The following is a 16520-nucleotide window of genomic DNA, read 5'->3' on the forward strand; positions in this document are numbered from 1 at the left end:
TGCACTGACAAGAAACTCAAGCAGTTCAACAAAGGCAAACCAGAATCTTCCAGCTGAAATGGAATAAACTCACGCATGCCAGTAAAGGCTGGGTGCTCACTGTCCAGAAACCAGCCTTGGAGAAAAGGGCATTGGGTTCTGGTGGATGGTCAGTTGAAGGTGGGCCAGCTGCGAGGCAGCCCTGCAGGCTAACAGCATACTGCCCTTCGTTAGCAACAGCACTGCCAGCGGGTTAAAGGAAGATGACCATTCTCTTCATTAGGCACTGCTGAGGCCACATCTGCAACATCAAACCCATCCCTGTGCCATCCCTTGTGCAAGGAACATTACTGATGAACTCCAGAGTCCAGCAGAAGGCCACTAAAGGTGCTGGGCTTGACAACATACCCACACAGGCCAAGGTGAAAGAATCTGTTCAAACTGAAGAAGGGTTAAGAGGGAGCAGGGGGGGATCTCAAGTCCTGTCTTCCAGTACCTGCAGACAGATTACAGGAAAAGAGAAGTCAGACTGTTCTCGGAGTTTCACAGTGGAAGGATTAGCGGCAAAAGTAACGAGTTGCAGCAAGAGAAATGCTGACTGGATGCAAAGGGAAAAAAAAACATCTTCACCATGAGAGTAGTTCAGTGCTGGAACAGATTCCCCAGAGAGCCCATCCTTGAGGATATTCAGAACTTGACTAATGAGATCCTGATCAACCTGACTCAATTCTGAAGCTAGTACCTCTCTGAGCCGGAGGTTAGATAAAATGATTCTTCCAACTTAAATTATTCTGCACAGCTACACTTGGGAAGAAATCTTACCTTACCTTATTGACTTCCATACACAATTCTGAATCATGTAAATTTATCTTTTTTTCCCCAGGTGCCCTTCAGACCATTTTGTAGCATTGCTCATCTCATTTCCTTAAAACAGTAGCAGTATTTTCAGAGTTTATTACATGATGACTTTACCTCATCAATCATTTTGGTGGTGTTTTTATTTTGGTTTTGTTTTTTAAAGTTTCACGGAAGTGTTAACACAAATTGAGTCTCAGCACACTTCAAATTGTTTCCTTGTCCCACATTAATCATATTTTGACTCCTTGTTCCTTTAGCAGTCCAACCAAGTAAAACAACTGGAAATTATAGGAATAACTCAAACACAGATGCATTTCAGATCTCTCAGGAGAAACACAGTACAGTTCTAAATTTGCAACATGACAAACTCAGGGAAAGAAAAGCAGGAAAACAATAGTACTGGTTTCAGAAATGAGAGCAAGAAAAGAACTGCAGTAGTATTTGGGGTCTTCTGGGGTTATAGAATAAAATAATTCAGGTTGGAAGGGGTATCAGAAGATCATTTATTTCATTCTCCTGCTTACAGCAGGGTCAACTACAAGGCCAGACCATATTCCTCAAGGCTTTATCCAGTCAGGTTGTGAAAACACCTGGGAATGGAGAATGCACGGCCTCTCTGTTTTCATGGTGGAAAAGTTCATTCTCATAACCAGCTGGAACTCTCTAGTATCAATTTATGACTGCTCTCTCTTGTCCTGCCTTCTGAGCAATCTTATTTCACATATCGGAAGGCTGCTCTGAGGTGCTCCTTCTTCCCCAGGCTAAAGGCAGCTCCCTCAGCCTCCCCAGGGAGGGCACATGCTACAGCCCAAATCACCCCGGTGACTCTCTGCTAGCTTGTTCCAGTTAACTGATGTCTTTCTTGTAACAAAACTGAACACGGTATTCTAGATGCCATTAGCAAGTGCTGACTCAATGGGGAGAATCATTTCTCCAGAGCAACTGGCTATGCCACTGTTAATACTGCCCAGGATGCCTCCTGTAGTGTTGGGGCACACTGCTGGCTCACGCTCAGCTTGCTGTCTGTATACCAGTACCCTGGGTCCCTTTTCAGCAAATCTGCTCCCTAGCAAATCAATCTCCAACTCATATTGTTGCAAGCGATTCTTTCTTCCCAGGTGCAGGACTTTACATTTGTCCTTGTTGAATTTCATTAAGTTCCTGTCTGCTAATTTCTTCCATCCGTCCAGGTCCCTCTGGATGACAGTCCTGCCATTAAGCCATTATGATTATCAACTCTTCCTTCCAGCTTGGTATTGCCTGAAAACTCAACAACAGTGGAATCTGTCACCTCCTCCAGGTCATTAATAAAGATGTTAAACAGGACAGGTCCCAGGACAGACCTCTTGGGTATCCCACTTCTTATTAGCCTGCAGGTAGAGTAGGACCCACTAACCTCTAATCTCTGAGTGTGATGACCCAGTCTTTTTTTTTTTATTCATCTAGATGCCCATTATCAAAACTGTATTATCCTAAAATGGATACTAAAATATTGAGGGAGACAGTGTTGAAATGCTTGCTAGAATCAACACAAATGACATCCACTCTTTCCCCCTCATCCAGAAATCAAATCTTATGATCAAAGGCAATTAGGTTTATCAGGCATGATTTACCTCTCGCATGCTCAGAGATGTGTTCCGAGAGGACTCTGTCCATGATTTTCCCAGAGATTTAAGAGAAGACTACTAGCCTGCAGTTTGCTGGATTGGGATCTATCCTTTGGGAGTTTCTGGTTGGTTTTGTAAATTTTTTAATTTTTTTATTATTTTTTTAAGATGGGCACATTGTGCTTCTCCAGTCGTTGGGGACCTCCCCAAAGTTCCACAACCTTTCAAAGATGATAGAGTGTAACCTTGCAGCTAGCGCTCTCAGCACCCTCAGACACAGTCTATCCAGTCCCATGGACCTGCATAAGCCAGATTTTCTCAAGTAAATCCCAACCCAAGTATCACCTACTACTGGCAGTATCCCTCCTTGGACCCCGTCTCTGTGCACAGAGGACTGGGGAGACCTTGTTAACAAAGACTCAGGAAAGAAGGCATTCAGTACCTCTGCCTTACCTGTGTTTGCTGACACTAAATCACGTGCTGCATTCAGCAAGTCTCACATTTTTCCTTCTTCAGCCTTTAACTACTGCCACAGGATTTCTTGCTGCCCTTCACATCCTCTGTAAGCCTCAACTCCAGCTGAGCTTTGCCTTTCCCAATATAAACTTACATGCCTGGGCAAACTTTCTGAATGCCTCTTTTATAACCTTTCCCTGCTTCTACCTTCTCCATACAGTCTTTCTGCATTGAAGCTTGTTCATGACTTCTCTACGCAGCCAAGCCAGCCTCCTGAAACATTAGTGTGTTTTCCCGAGGACTGGGATGGACTGCTCTTATGCTTGGAGGAGGATCTGGATAAAGATCTCTGGAGTGGTACGCAGATGAATGTTGCCAGGAACCTTGTAATTGTGAAACTTCCCAGAAATAAACGTAGGAAAAAAATATCAATTAAAGAAAGACAGGCTCATGTATTCCTTGCTAGAGTATCCAACAGACTTAATTAAATAATGACAAAAAGGAAATGATACTGAAACTAAGCTTGGAATAATACTTACTAAGAATGCAAAGTAATTAGATGTTTGAGTCATGTTAGCTGACAAACAAATCTGTTTTCTTTTTCAAAGGGCTCGCTTAAAGTAGCTGAACTACTAGTTTGCAGAATCCCTTACTCTTTATCAAGCCTTCTTCCTTAACTGGCAGGATCAAGGAGAACACCACCAGGTCTCCTGTGCCCTTCACCCTAGCCCCTGGGCTGTAGTTACCTTTTACCCATGCAAGGCTTCCCTCAATAGCATTACTAGTGTCCATGTAGATGAGCAGCCAACGGGTCCTAGTCTGAGGGTCAAAAAAACTTGCAATTTCTGCAGTGTCCTAGATCTCAGCCCCTAAAACCCAAACCACCTTAGATGGCAAGTCTCATCTGCAGGTCAGTGCCTCCATCCCCTGCAGAAGGGAGTCCTCCTCCCAGTGGCACTCTTTACAACCAGTTGATTAGGCCAGCATGGTTCCCTGATGTAGCTTGTTCCTCTTCACCTGTTCCAGGCCCCAAATCTATTCTGTAAGTGCATATCCAAAGAGAGGCCAAGAAAATTCTTCCTGCTGCCAGGAGTCACAAACTTTCAGTCTCCAGTGAGCACAGCCTCTGGCCGTCCTTCTTTCCATGCCACTGCCCTTGAAGGTTCTCCACAAAGAGCTTGTTCAGCTCCCAGGTACGCTGAGGCAATGCTTCTACCCTCAGCTTCTTTATCTGACAGTTCAGGAAGCAGACCAGAGCATGACTCACCACCGACTCATGCAGAGACGCCCTCCCTTCCCTGCACTCAACACCTTGGATGGACACATCCTTCCTCAAGAGCTCCCTCTGGGTCAAGGCAACCAACATGTCCTGAGGGACTGGCCCAGCCAGTACCAGAGCCACAACAGGTTCCCAGGTGGCACATCCACACCTCCTGCTGGCCCTCTCCACAAGAATCAGCTGCGTTAACACCCAAATTCCCATCTGTGCACCCTGGTCACCGGCGTTCCCCAAGCATTAGTTAAACAGAAATATGGGGCACAAGCCTGCTCTCTCCCGGCTGTCCCTGGCAAGCAACTTCAATGTTTTATGGCTCAAACTACCAAGTCTAGAAGGAAAACGGGTTTTTTTTATCATTAAATGAATTATCATGTCAGGATGGTAAAGTGTGGTGGTACAGACAAGGCAACAAGTACCTGGCAAATATTTTAGAAAAGGTTTTTTGGAAAGATGGAAGAAGGCAAATCAGTTATCCAACTCTGTTCCCTTACAGTCATCCCCCCACATAAGTAGAACATAACATTTGTAGGATGAAGGTTAAGACAATGGGGTAAATACTAAGTAAAACATTCCAAAACGGATTCAACAAAGACAAAGTATTTGAATCATGCTGCATAAAATAGTTGAGTTACAGAACATGAAAATCAGTAGAAAAATAGCAGCCAGCCCCTTCAGCCAGCCCATTGGCCTACAGCAAAGGGTCATTCAGAAAATGACAGAGGTAACTAAGCTCCTTACACGTAAATGTGAGGGACGCCAGTCTTGCTTTAGACTTGTTCTAGACCTCTCGCCACAAGGACTCTGATTATGCTGATTATCCAAGCAGAGAGAGATCATCCAGATGAGGCACGATCAGATGTATTACAAAAACCACAGAAAACTCTATGCAATAATCAGAACCAGTATAACAGAAATGGGGTGAAATATGACAGCAAGAAGCTCAAGGCTTTTTATGAGGGGCTAACAGGAATTCACATGATAAACTGGAAACTTCAAACCAATGGAACAGAAGAAAGAATCGGATTATTCCAAATGCCCTCTCAATGCAGCTGCTAAACCTGCCAATTAAATCTGTTTGTATATAAGAACGGATCTTTCTCTTACTTACACAGAAGTTTTAACACAATTTTTAAGACTCAGTGACATATTTTTGTTCATAATGCCATGTACAGTTTTGCTTACCTGTATTCAAAAAGACAAACTTATGCTGGAAGTGCTACAAGAATAATTATAGGAATTGAAAGACTATCTCATGCAAAGAGACTGTAAGATTTTTCCTTCTTTGGCCTAACAATAGGAAAGCTGAAAGGGGATTTAGTTGCATTCTATAAATATACAGAGAGAGAAGTGCAATTTAAACTGAAAGTTTTCTTAGTACAATCATAGATAAATATAAACTTAATCATAACCATGTTTAGTGGTTGAATAGCCCCAAAGCGGGTAATGAAGACAAGAAAAGGGGGCAGGTATGATGTAAGGACACAATTTTAATGTAAAATTGTGTATATGTGTATCTATGCTCTACTGATGTAGATTTTTTATGTATAAAAATTTATATAAACACACACACAGAGCCTACCCAAAGGTACAAATCTAAAGATGTGGGAAACTATTTTCCAAGCTCGAATTTAGCACAAGCAGCTCTTTGTTACCCTTATGAGCAGAGTAATGAAACAGATTTTTGCTGGATTCACAAAACCCTATATCATAAAGAGTTTCTCAGATGCTTAGCTAAGAAACAAGAAGTGGCAGGAAGAAAGATCGGTACCAAAAACTTGTTCTTTGTTTTAAACTCCCAAAAACTGGAAACACACTAGATCCAGAAATCAGATAAAATACTTTCACCCCTTCCATTTCCTAAGATGCTTATCACTTCTTGACTAAACCCTGACCTCAGATTTGTATCTCTGTCTCTCCTCAACTTCAGCAGAACCTGTTTTCCACCGTGAAAGAAAACAGGACTACATTCTCATTTAAATAACAGAAATAATACATCTCATGGTTCACGCATAGCATTCACACAGAAAATCATTTGCTTATAAACCTAATCTTGCTACATCATTGCCTAAAGCATGATTTTAACTCTGAGGGATAAACCAAATTTAAAACAAGCTTACCTGTTCACAGACATCACGGCACATTAAGTTGTCCTTTGCATGGTAACAACAAGACAAGCCTATGGAAAAGCAGGGGAAGGGAAAAAAATATTTAAAAGACTTGAAGCACTTAACTATCACTTCTGAACAGAGTGCCCGTGTGATGGCCTATCAGGACAATTTGTCCAGTCCACAGATGACCGTGAGAAATTTTCCTTCCCAGAAGGCAAAAAAGAATGTGAGAATTTTTCGTTCCAAAGCTAGCGCCAACTGGTTCAAGTCTCACAGAATTACCCCTGAACACTCACTGCCACCAAAAAGAGCTCTCACTCTCCTTCCTTCATCTTCTCACCACATTTCTGCTGCTGAACTTGCACTAGCTTGGCACCTGCAAAACTCCTTCATGACGCAATTCAATTTAAATTCAATTTATTAAGGGAGGGGGATAGTAAAAAGTGAACAAAAACCCTCCATAGACTATATGTCTTTGTAAATGGAATCATCTCACAGAATCTGAAAAGCACAAGAGCCAGGTACGAACAGGTGGAAAAGGAAATCACAGCAGTAACCCCTCTCCCACAGAGGTGAGCACAGCTGCCCACTGATCTCGGGCTTCTGAACAACTTGGAACAAAACTGTCACCTGTTTCACTAGTGATGGATGATTAAGAGTGGTTTTGCCTGACTAGATGGAAGTCGCAAAGCAAACACAGATACAAACACATTAACAGGAAAACAAGTCAGAACCAAAGCACTGAGAAGTTGTGAAACACCAAGGCTCAAAGCAGCGTTTTTAACAACATGCTTTGTTCCCTCTACCAGCCAAATATTTCCTTCACTCAGTTAAGCCTGGCCAGTATAAAATGCATTGCACAACTCCCTTAAATGTGTTTTCATCCTCACTGCTCAGCATTTGGAACAGTGTATCAGAAAACAGACGGACAGAGATGACCTTCGAAGCTTTTTCTTCCACGCTCATCTTCACATACAGCATCATTTAATATTACAGATTTCTGCTCAACTGTATCTGAACTATGAATCACACTGACACATAAAAGCAATACTGTACAATGACACCACTCGTCAAAAGTTGTCTCTCACAATACGTAGTCACTAAATAGATTCTGACTGAACCAGTAAGAAGGACCTTGGACTTACAAGTGTTTTAATCTGAAAGCTTAGAGTTGTTATAAGATGATACCCAATTCAAAAAACGAAAAGGATCCACCACCACCAAAACCAAAATTATCCGATATTGCAATGACATTTAAAAAAAAAGAAAATGTCAGCTTGAAAATGTCAAGAATTGGAGGGGGGGGCGGAGGGGGGGGAATCACTGAAAAGGCTGTCTGAAACAGTCACAATTTAAAATGGCTACTACAGGACTGAGCTATATTTTAACACAAAAATCCATCTGATGTCTTAATAGGAAAGAAGATAAACCAAAGTAGGCCTTGTAACTGGTGAACGTTTTCATTAATGATCAGAAACAACACAGCAAAATGCCTGTAATGAATGAGAACAGCACCCAAATCTTGCTTACACCACTATGAAAAGCAGGAATGAAATTCTAAAACAGACTTCAACATTTCCTGCCAGCTCTCTACCATCACAGAAAAGGATTGAGATACGACGCAGATGACTTAAAAACCTTTCTAATTTGCAGGCTACATGTGGGATCTTGCAGGTTTTCCTGCACTATGTTCAGTAAGCTGACCTCTGCCAAGAATCAACTTCTTCATTAGCAGGCTCCACCATGTTCAGCTTCAGGTATTATTTCACCTAACTGAAAAGCTTTGCTTCATGTTCACTTAGTCCTGTTACAAAGCCACAGTATTAGAAATACATAACAATAAAAGCCTTTAGCTTTAAAGAACAGTTTTTCTCAAGGCGAGAGTTGCACTTATTTTGAAAAACACTTATAAATTTCAGTGCCCATGCAATCTGACTGCAAGCTCATTGACACAGTGCTGGAGGAAAACTTACGGTTCACCACCTTCATCACCAAAGACAGCTAGCAAATTAATTGTCACAGGTAAAAAAAATTCAACCAGACATAGCTAAACATAGGCTTTACTTTAAGAACAGAGAAATACTGGCTACTCAGGCATGTTTCTGTTGTTTTGTTTACTGTAAGTCCCAGAAATTTTTCATTGCATAAATTTTTATTAGCTGCTACATTTAAAAGACCCAAGAATTCAGAGTTCCCAACCCGTAAAGAGAATTTACAATCGGCTTTAGGTGACAATGCGTATGTTTAGCTGTGTACGCCACTAGGATTTGAGTTCATGAATGTCTTAGGCATTGTTTTTATTAAATGTTTCTTCACACAGATTATTTAAACACCCTGTGACCGTTTATCTGTTAGTCTGCAGAGGCTGTCAACCCTCCTGTGATGAACTAACACACATCCAGGACAGTCCTCCTCCATCACTTCCACCACAGAATTTTAAGTCTTATCAGTTATACCAAAGAGTGCAACAACGAAGTAATAATGTAGTAAACTTTACAGCCATTTAATTCCTTTTTTACAAAATCCCAATCAATTGATGGTATCTTAAACTGGCAGCACATTAACCGGACCCAGTGATCTTCAGTGCTCAGTTCAGAAATGGCAGTTATGAACTATATCCATTCCAAACACAATTCCTTGCTTCTCTTCCCAGTTAACCTCCTCTGAAACATCTTATGGCATGTCTTTTGGTCAGTCCCTTACCTTCTCACTCCCACTTTCTCTAGTTTTAATAAAATTTTCCAGGTTTCACATCAAAATTTTATTCTTGTCCAACTACGAGATAATGACGCTTCATTCCCTGGTGAGATCCACTCTCTCGACAAGGTTATGGCAAGGACATCGGGCTAGTGCCTGGCATGTTCCACGCCGCTAACTTCTCACTGCCTTCCTGCCGAACCCGTGTCCCCCGGGGAGCCAGAGGCATGGGACAACAAGGGAGTGCCCGCGAGAGCCTCCGTGCCTGCGGTATTCTGCTTTAAAGCCTTATTACGTATTTCGTATTTTCCGTTCCTGGACAGCATTACTGACGGGATCTATTTATTAAAAGCTATTTGCCAATATCTGCGCTTGTACCGCCTTCTTTTGTCACTACTCTTTCAGCCTCGTCAAGCAGTTACCTGCCATCACAGCTGTACCGCAGGGCACGGTTTTCTCGCTATCACACGTCTCCCCTCGGCTCTCACACCGCCCCGCACCGTCCTCGCCGGCGCCCTGGCGAGCGGCGGGGTGCGGCCCTGCCCCGGCCTCCGCACGGCCGCCCGGGACTGGGCCGCCCACCCGCTACCCGCGGACCAGCCGGCGGCACGGACCGACCCATGGCCCGACACCCGCATCCCCCCCCTCGCCACTTCGGCCGCCGGCCTCAGCCCGGGCCTCTGGCAGGCGCTCTCTGCGGGGGGCCGGGAACCGGAAGGCGACGCTGCCCCTTCCTGGGAGGGCCAGAGGCTGCCCGCGGCCCCTCATTTGCCCCGGTCCCGCGCCTCCCGCCCCCGCGGGGCAGGTGCCGGTGCCGGGGTGCCGGTCCCCGCTTCCTTCCCGGCGCCAGGCGGCCGACACCGGCTGCGGCGAGGAAGCGGCGAACCCAAGGCGCCGGGCCCGCGCCGCCCCCAGGCCCGGCACCACTGAGGCGTCGCCCCTGCGCCACGTTACTGAAGAGGGGCCCTTGGAGCCGCCTCTCCCCCCCCGCCCCGCTCGCTACTCACCGGCCGCCCCGGGGCAGAGCAGCGCGGCCGCCGCTCAGGCACAGCAGGGCCCAGGCCGCCGAGCGGCCGCCGCCGCCATGGCCGCCCCGCGACTCCGCCCCGCGCCCCCCGCCCGCCGGGACGGCCGGGCCCCGCGCCCCGCGCCCCCGCGCCGCGCCCATTGCTGACGGCCGCCGCCGGGCCCCGCCCCTCGCCCCGCCGCCTGAGTCGGCCCCGCCGGCTGCCTGCGGCGCCACGGTGGCTCGGTGGTGCTTTAGCTGCTCGCCGGGACCCCCGCGGCGGACTCCACCCCTTGCCCCCGCCCGCGCCACGGCACCACCGCGGCACGGGGCACCCCGCGGCCTACCTCCTCCCCCGCTCGCGGGGCCGCGCGCGGCTACGTGTGATGAGGGCGGAGGGGCGACGAGCCGCGGTTTCGCTGTAGTTTTCGGAGGGAGGCGGAGGACCCCCGCCTGAACCGCGTTTCGTTCGTACTGGCACCGACCGCGTTAACGCGGTTCTGCGTCATTCTTGCTCGGAAGCGTTGGAGCCGAGCCCGCCGAGCGGCCCCTGCTGCCCGCGCCGGGGCCCAGCCCGGGAAGGGAGCGCCGCCGGGCTGCTCCCGCCTCTGCCCCTCCACTCGGCTTCAGCTGGGGCCTGTGGGTCATCCCTGCGCTGCGGGCCAGGCCCGCGTGCGGGCAGGAAGGCGATCGAGCCCGTCGAGGTACAGTCCACGGTGCAGATGATTACAAAAAGAGGCTGAACTGAAGAAACATCTGTATAGTTGGGCCACCACTGCAGTTTCTTTTCCCTGTACAAACCAAATTATCCATTTATTTTTTTAATTAAGAAAATTAAATGTAAGATGGCCAATGAAGGCAAAGAAAAGTTAATGTTCATTTCATAGCTAGTGGCTGTTTTGCCTCAAAGTCTGGCTATTCCAAGGTGAACAGATAGCTTCTGGCAGCTCCAGACCTCTTGGATGAGCACCTTAGCATCCCATTACTGGATTTTCTGGCAATAGTGAAACAGGGAAATTGTTAAGAACCCAGAAAATTTATTGTCCCACGAATTGCTGATAGCTTCTTTCCAATCCCAATGAACTCCTTCTCCAAAGACAGTCTAACAAGCTACAAAGCTATTAATTGACTCCACCATCTTCTACAGCCTGGAGAACCTGTGGGAAACCAGGTGCGCTTTAAATTCCAGCATCAAATTCATAAATGGTCCAGAAAAATACCCAAGCAATACAGGAGAACACTCCAATGAGATGGAAAACTTTTGTATCTTGTCTATCTGCCTATACACCAGTATAGAGTGGTTAAATTGCACTAATTCATTATGGAGCAAAGCTTTAAGAAATAACAGTACATTAATTTGTTAGACTTAAATTTGTTGCTGTAATTATGAATTCAAGAAACTGAAAAGTGGCAAATGTAACCTGATTATAAAAAAAAGCAAAAACCACACAACGTTCCACACCAAGACAGGTGCTTGTATGTAAGTGGGCTTATATGTCAGTTAGATAGCTGGATTTTCCCCCCAAACCCCAGTGTTCACTTTTGTTAATTTTCCTACCTGCCTGCTGTCTCGGGGACCTAAAATTCATCAGGAGCCCACGAGGTGGCAGCAGGTCCAAAAAGCAAAATTAGCCAGATGGCCGAATCCGCAGGCTGGTTTTAGCTTCCCTGAAAACCAGAAGAGGCCTGAACCGACCAAATGCATTTTCCCCCCGCTTATTGCCAATATGTTTAATTGGCTTAATTTTCATAGAATCATAGAATCATTTAGGGTTGAAGAAGACCTTGAGGTTATCAGTCCAAACATTAACTAAAACTACCCAGACCACCACCAAACCCTGTCCCCAAGCGCCACATCTACGCGTCTCTGAAACGCCCCCAGTGCGGGTGCCCCCTCCCCGGGCAGCCTGTGCCGGTGCCTGACCACCCTTCCAGGGAAGAAATGTCCCCTCACCCCCACCCTAACCCTGCCCAGGCGCAGCACGAGGCCGTTCCCTCTGCTCCTGGTCGCTCCTTCCTGGAGCAGAGACCGACCCCTGCCCACAGCCCCCTGTCAGGCAGCTGTAGGAGCCATCAGGGCCCCCCCGAGCCCCCTCCTCTCCAGGCTGCCTCCCCCTCAGCCTGTGCCCCAGCCCCTTCCTCAGTCCCTGCCCGGCTCTGGACACGCTGGGGGCTCCTGCCCAGCCGCTGGTGACCAGCCCCCCGTCCCTTTCCCGCCGGGCCCTTCCCAGCCCCCTGCCCCCAGCCCGCAGCTGCCGGGGGCTGGTGTGACCCCCGGGCAGGGACCCGGCAATGAGCCCTGGGAACCCTGTACCCCTGGCCTCGGCCCCTTGCCCGGCCTGCCCAGCCCCCCACAGAGCCTTTTGATTCTGTATCAGCTGGAATTTTGTTCTGAATAGTGTTTAATCCTGCTTCCTTATCCTAAAAATTGCTGAAGTGTTAAAAGGCTTGAACTTTACTTCATATTTTATGTGTCAGCAATATATGAATGTTCTGACATAGTCACGGTCCAAGTTACTGTTCCAAACATGCGTTTTGCTGAAAGAGATCTGACCTGATCAGGATCCCCTTTGGAAAGTAAACTGATGCCACATTTTCCTTAAATCCAGAGAACTGTATTGTCAATGTGGCATATCTCTCTGTTTCAACAGAGCACTTTCTGGACTGAAAATACACTGTCCTATACTTGAATCTAACATATTGTTATATCTGTTTTGAGATGTTCGTAAGTTCCATGCACCATAAAAATTGTCTTCACAACCTTTTAAGATCTCCAAGAACCAATATACAGAGCTACCCCTCTTGACACAATACTTTGTCAGACAAAAGGTTGTTTTCAGCTTATACACCTTCTGTTCCTCCTTTTATCTCATTACTGCAAGGCAGTAGCATTTTCCTTCTTGGTAATTTCTAAACCCATTGTATCTTAGCCATAAAGTTTTAAAATAAGTTTGCTTAACTGTAATTCTTAGAACATCTACACCTTACAGTTGGAAAGGTACTTACAACATTTGTACTTACCCTAATTAGCATTAATTTGTCTAATCTGTGTATCAACAACAGGATAGCAGCATGATAAGCCACTGCCAGGTATTCAGTGCATGTTGAATAGCTTTCCTGTGCTGAGGCATGTTCTGTTTCATGTCTCTGTTGGAACTAGGTAGGGCTTGACAGCTACCTCAGGTGGGTCTGTGTGTGCTGGTAGGCACTGTGGGGCTGTGCCTAACAAGCTGACAGCTAGTCCCGATTCGCCAGGCTAAGGATGGATTGCCACAGCAAAGCCTCTTTCAAAGAGATTTTGTTCTTAAACAGGCAAACCTTAGCTACTGTATTTTTTCGCTATTAGATCTCAGGCAGCATTTTACAGCTGACTTTCCAAATAACAAATAAAAAAGATTAATTTATTTTCAAATCACTTTTTAAAAAACCATAAAACTAAAACTATATGAAAAGGTAAAACACAAATATAAAAGCAAGGTTTGGTGGCTCTTGTTACATAATCAGAAGCAGTGTGCAGTTACACTAATAAAGTTGTCTATAAAGCAACACAGATGTGAAAATTAAAGGCAGTAAAGATGTACGTTAATGCTAATACAATGCCTGCAACTAATTTTAAGCAAGCTGAACATGTGGTGCATATTAGAGTTCATAAAATCTTGCCATAGGCAAATAATTAATGTTGCATACATCAAGTCTGGAAGGTTAGCCAACTGAAAGTGATTAAATAAATGTGGAGTATATAATTAATTATAATTTGCTATGAAGCTAATAAAGAAGTAAATAAGATTCTGTCATCATCATCAGTGAGAATAGTTAAGAAACTATTCTATTGTTTTGGAAAGGAGTTTAAAAGAGATCTCATGCTCTTGAAAGAAGCAGTTCTGATGATCATAAAAGGTGCCATAAAAAAATATCTGGCTCCACTTTACATAGTGCAACTTTTCTCAACAGAGCAAGTGACCTGAAACTAAAGTCACCTGTCTGTATAAATTTTAAACCCCAAAATGTTACGGGATTAGAGACATGTCTGCTTCAAATCAAATGAGAATGCTGAGTGAAGTAAAACATACTTCCTGGTAACAGAGCTTATGAAATGAGTAATTTAAAAACAGACTGTGGACTGATGGAAGTATCAAGATGGTTCATCCTCTTTGACATAGAAAATCTGCATCGGTAAAGCCCAATTACCATGTCCTTTCAGGCTAAAGAAGGTGATGCTAAAAACAGTGCAAAAATGTCACCAAGATACATGTACATTTGTGCTATTTGGTCAGAAGCCTTTTTTATTCTTTATACTGCTTTGTATGCTCTATAGTCTTTGTACTGCATACTCTCTCTGGTGGAGTTATGTATTAATGTAACTGTACCGGTTTGCTGCCTTCAAGACTACTCTCCCTAGGTCAGGGCTGCTAGCAAGTGTGCAGAGTACCTTCACGTAAAAGGCTGTCTAATGGGATGGAAGATTATTTCAAATTTTATTTCTGGAATAACATTAAGGAATTGATAGAAGAAAAAAGTTTGGGGTTTTTTTCTCTTTGAGAAATTGAAAATGAGGCAAACTGTACTGGAAGATTCTTGAATTTGGGCAGTAGAAAGTTGATCCCTTCAAAATGTGAGGGGAGGGGGAGACTATTTCAAATGGAGTCGTGTTCAGCCACTCAAATCCATCAGCCATCCTAATGGTCTAAATTTGAATCTAAACTCAAGTGCCTAAGCATAAAATCTGTCACACTGGTACCATGGAGAGACAGGCCATGCTTGGGCCAGTCAAAATCCTATCTTCTTTCTGGCCTTGGCTCATCATCCAAGAGGACAAATAACAGTATTTAGCAAGTAATGAATGACCCAGCTATGTCTTTGAGTAGAGATAAAATGGAGATTCATTTTGCTTTTCAACTGAGGCTTCAGTATCAGCACTGCGTCTGCCAGCATATCATAAATATGGGTTGGAGATAAAAAAAGGATGTGTTGAAGATGCCATATGGAAATTCTTCTGTGGATTATCCCACTGAATCATCTAGTTGTATACAGGATTAGATACTTCTCCATATGGTGTTTAAGGACCAAATTGCTGCTGAAATATTTTCCAAAGGTTATTTTTATGTTTTGCTGCACTATGGAATTGAGTTAAAAATTATATCATAACCTGCACCTATCGTGAGATATTTTAAAGCACCCAAAGAGCTTTTTACATTTCCCTCCACATTTTAGCAATTATAATACTCTCTCGATTAGTAATCTTTGTGTAATTCATTCACTGCTATAAACACACTTCTGTATGAACACAGTCTGAAAGCTTTGCAAAAGTGGGCGTGGGTGGTATGAAATCATTTATGCTGCTAATTGACAATTATGCAGTTGCTTCTAGTTTCAAACAGGAAAAAAAATCAATGTAGACTAGCAGATAAAAAAGGAGAAGGCATAAAATTCCATTTTTTGCAACCAGTTTGTATCATGCTATGTAAATCGGTTTTAATTAAACTAGCCAAAATAATGTTTTAGCTAAAATGCAATTATTTTATTCTTGCTATGCCATGCATTAGCTAGCAAGTTCTGTCAAGATGACATTATAATTATGTGAATTACAGATCAACGCCTATTCCCCATTTGTACCTACACTTGAATGAGGAAGTTAGCGTGGAACTTTGCTGGTATGCATTAATTCTGAATACTTTTCAAAATACCTTAAGAAAAATGTCAGAAAGTACCTTATTTATGCTAACTTCTGGTACTTTTTGTAATAATATATATGGATAATTTACATACGAAGCTCAGCAGTGAGGGAAGTTATTAGAGGGCTCTGATGTCTTTGCTAGGAAAGGAGAAGGCACGCTCCTCTGAGAAGAACGGAGAGAGGCAGTCATGTTTTTTGGTGAGAACAAGGGGTACTGCGCTGGGTCAAGGCAGCAGGGCTAGTGAGAGCAAGCGGTGCCCGCAGGCTGCTCGGCTGCGGTGAGCTGGCTGAGTTTACCCCGGAGCCCAGCCTGTCCCTGCTCAGGCACGCTGTGGCATGCGTCACTGGGTCCTCCTTGTGCCACAGTCCTCACCGTCAGGACACAGGGACACAAGCATCCAATCAAACTGCCTCTCTTAGGCAGCTTTAAATGATAGTCACTACAGCACAGTAACTTGTTAATTTTGAAATCATATACAATAGATCAGAATTCAGATCCTAAAAAGTAATTTTAAAGCTCCACCACCATATATTCAAAAATTCATAGCTAAATTCTTACTGTCTTTGATAACAGACTGAAAATAAAAATAATTACTTTTCCCCTTAAAATGCTCGTATTTGTTTTTCTTGGTTACTGAAATTAAATCAGTCTTAGAAATCACTAAGCACCTGATCTCTCTCCCCTATTTTTTTTAATATATATATATATATCTGTACACAAAACCCAGCAAGATCCAAGTAAAATGTAGTAACCTAAGTCAAGACTGAAGATGCATAAAACTAACATTGAAATTGGAAAAATATATGGACTGCTTGCAAGCATGTAAACATTGTATACACTCTGTGCTTCAGCTTC

General features: G+C 44.4%; 1 protein-coding gene across 2 annotated transcripts in view; it reads right to left on the reverse strand.

The window, feature by feature from the left end:
- The window catches only part of RECK (reversion inducing cysteine rich protein with kazal motifs), a 66275-nt gene extending 56200 nt beyond the window's left edge, over positions 1–10075 (reverse strand). Inside the window, exons 1-2 of one of the 2 annotated variants that reach the window (XM_037381668.1) lie at positions 9992–10075; positions 6297–6355 (exon numbers count right to left, since the gene is read on the reverse strand). In XM_037381668.1, the coding sequence (XP_037237565.1) occupies positions 6297–6320 (24 nt within the window). In that variant the 5' untranslated portion in view covers positions 6321–6355; positions 9992–10075. Of the gene's footprint in view, positions 1–6296; positions 6356–9991 lie in introns of those variants that run through there. The other variant, XM_037381669.1, reaches the window with a different exon arrangement.
- Positions 10076–16520: the final 6445 nt, after the last annotated feature.

Source organism: Falco rusticolus, chromosome 3 (assembly GCF_015220075.1).
Source record: "Falco rusticolus isolate bFalRus1 chromosome 3, bFalRus1.pri, whole genome shotgun sequence".
Taxonomy (NCBI): domain Eukaryota; kingdom Metazoa; phylum Chordata; class Aves; order Falconiformes; family Falconidae; genus Falco; species Falco rusticolus.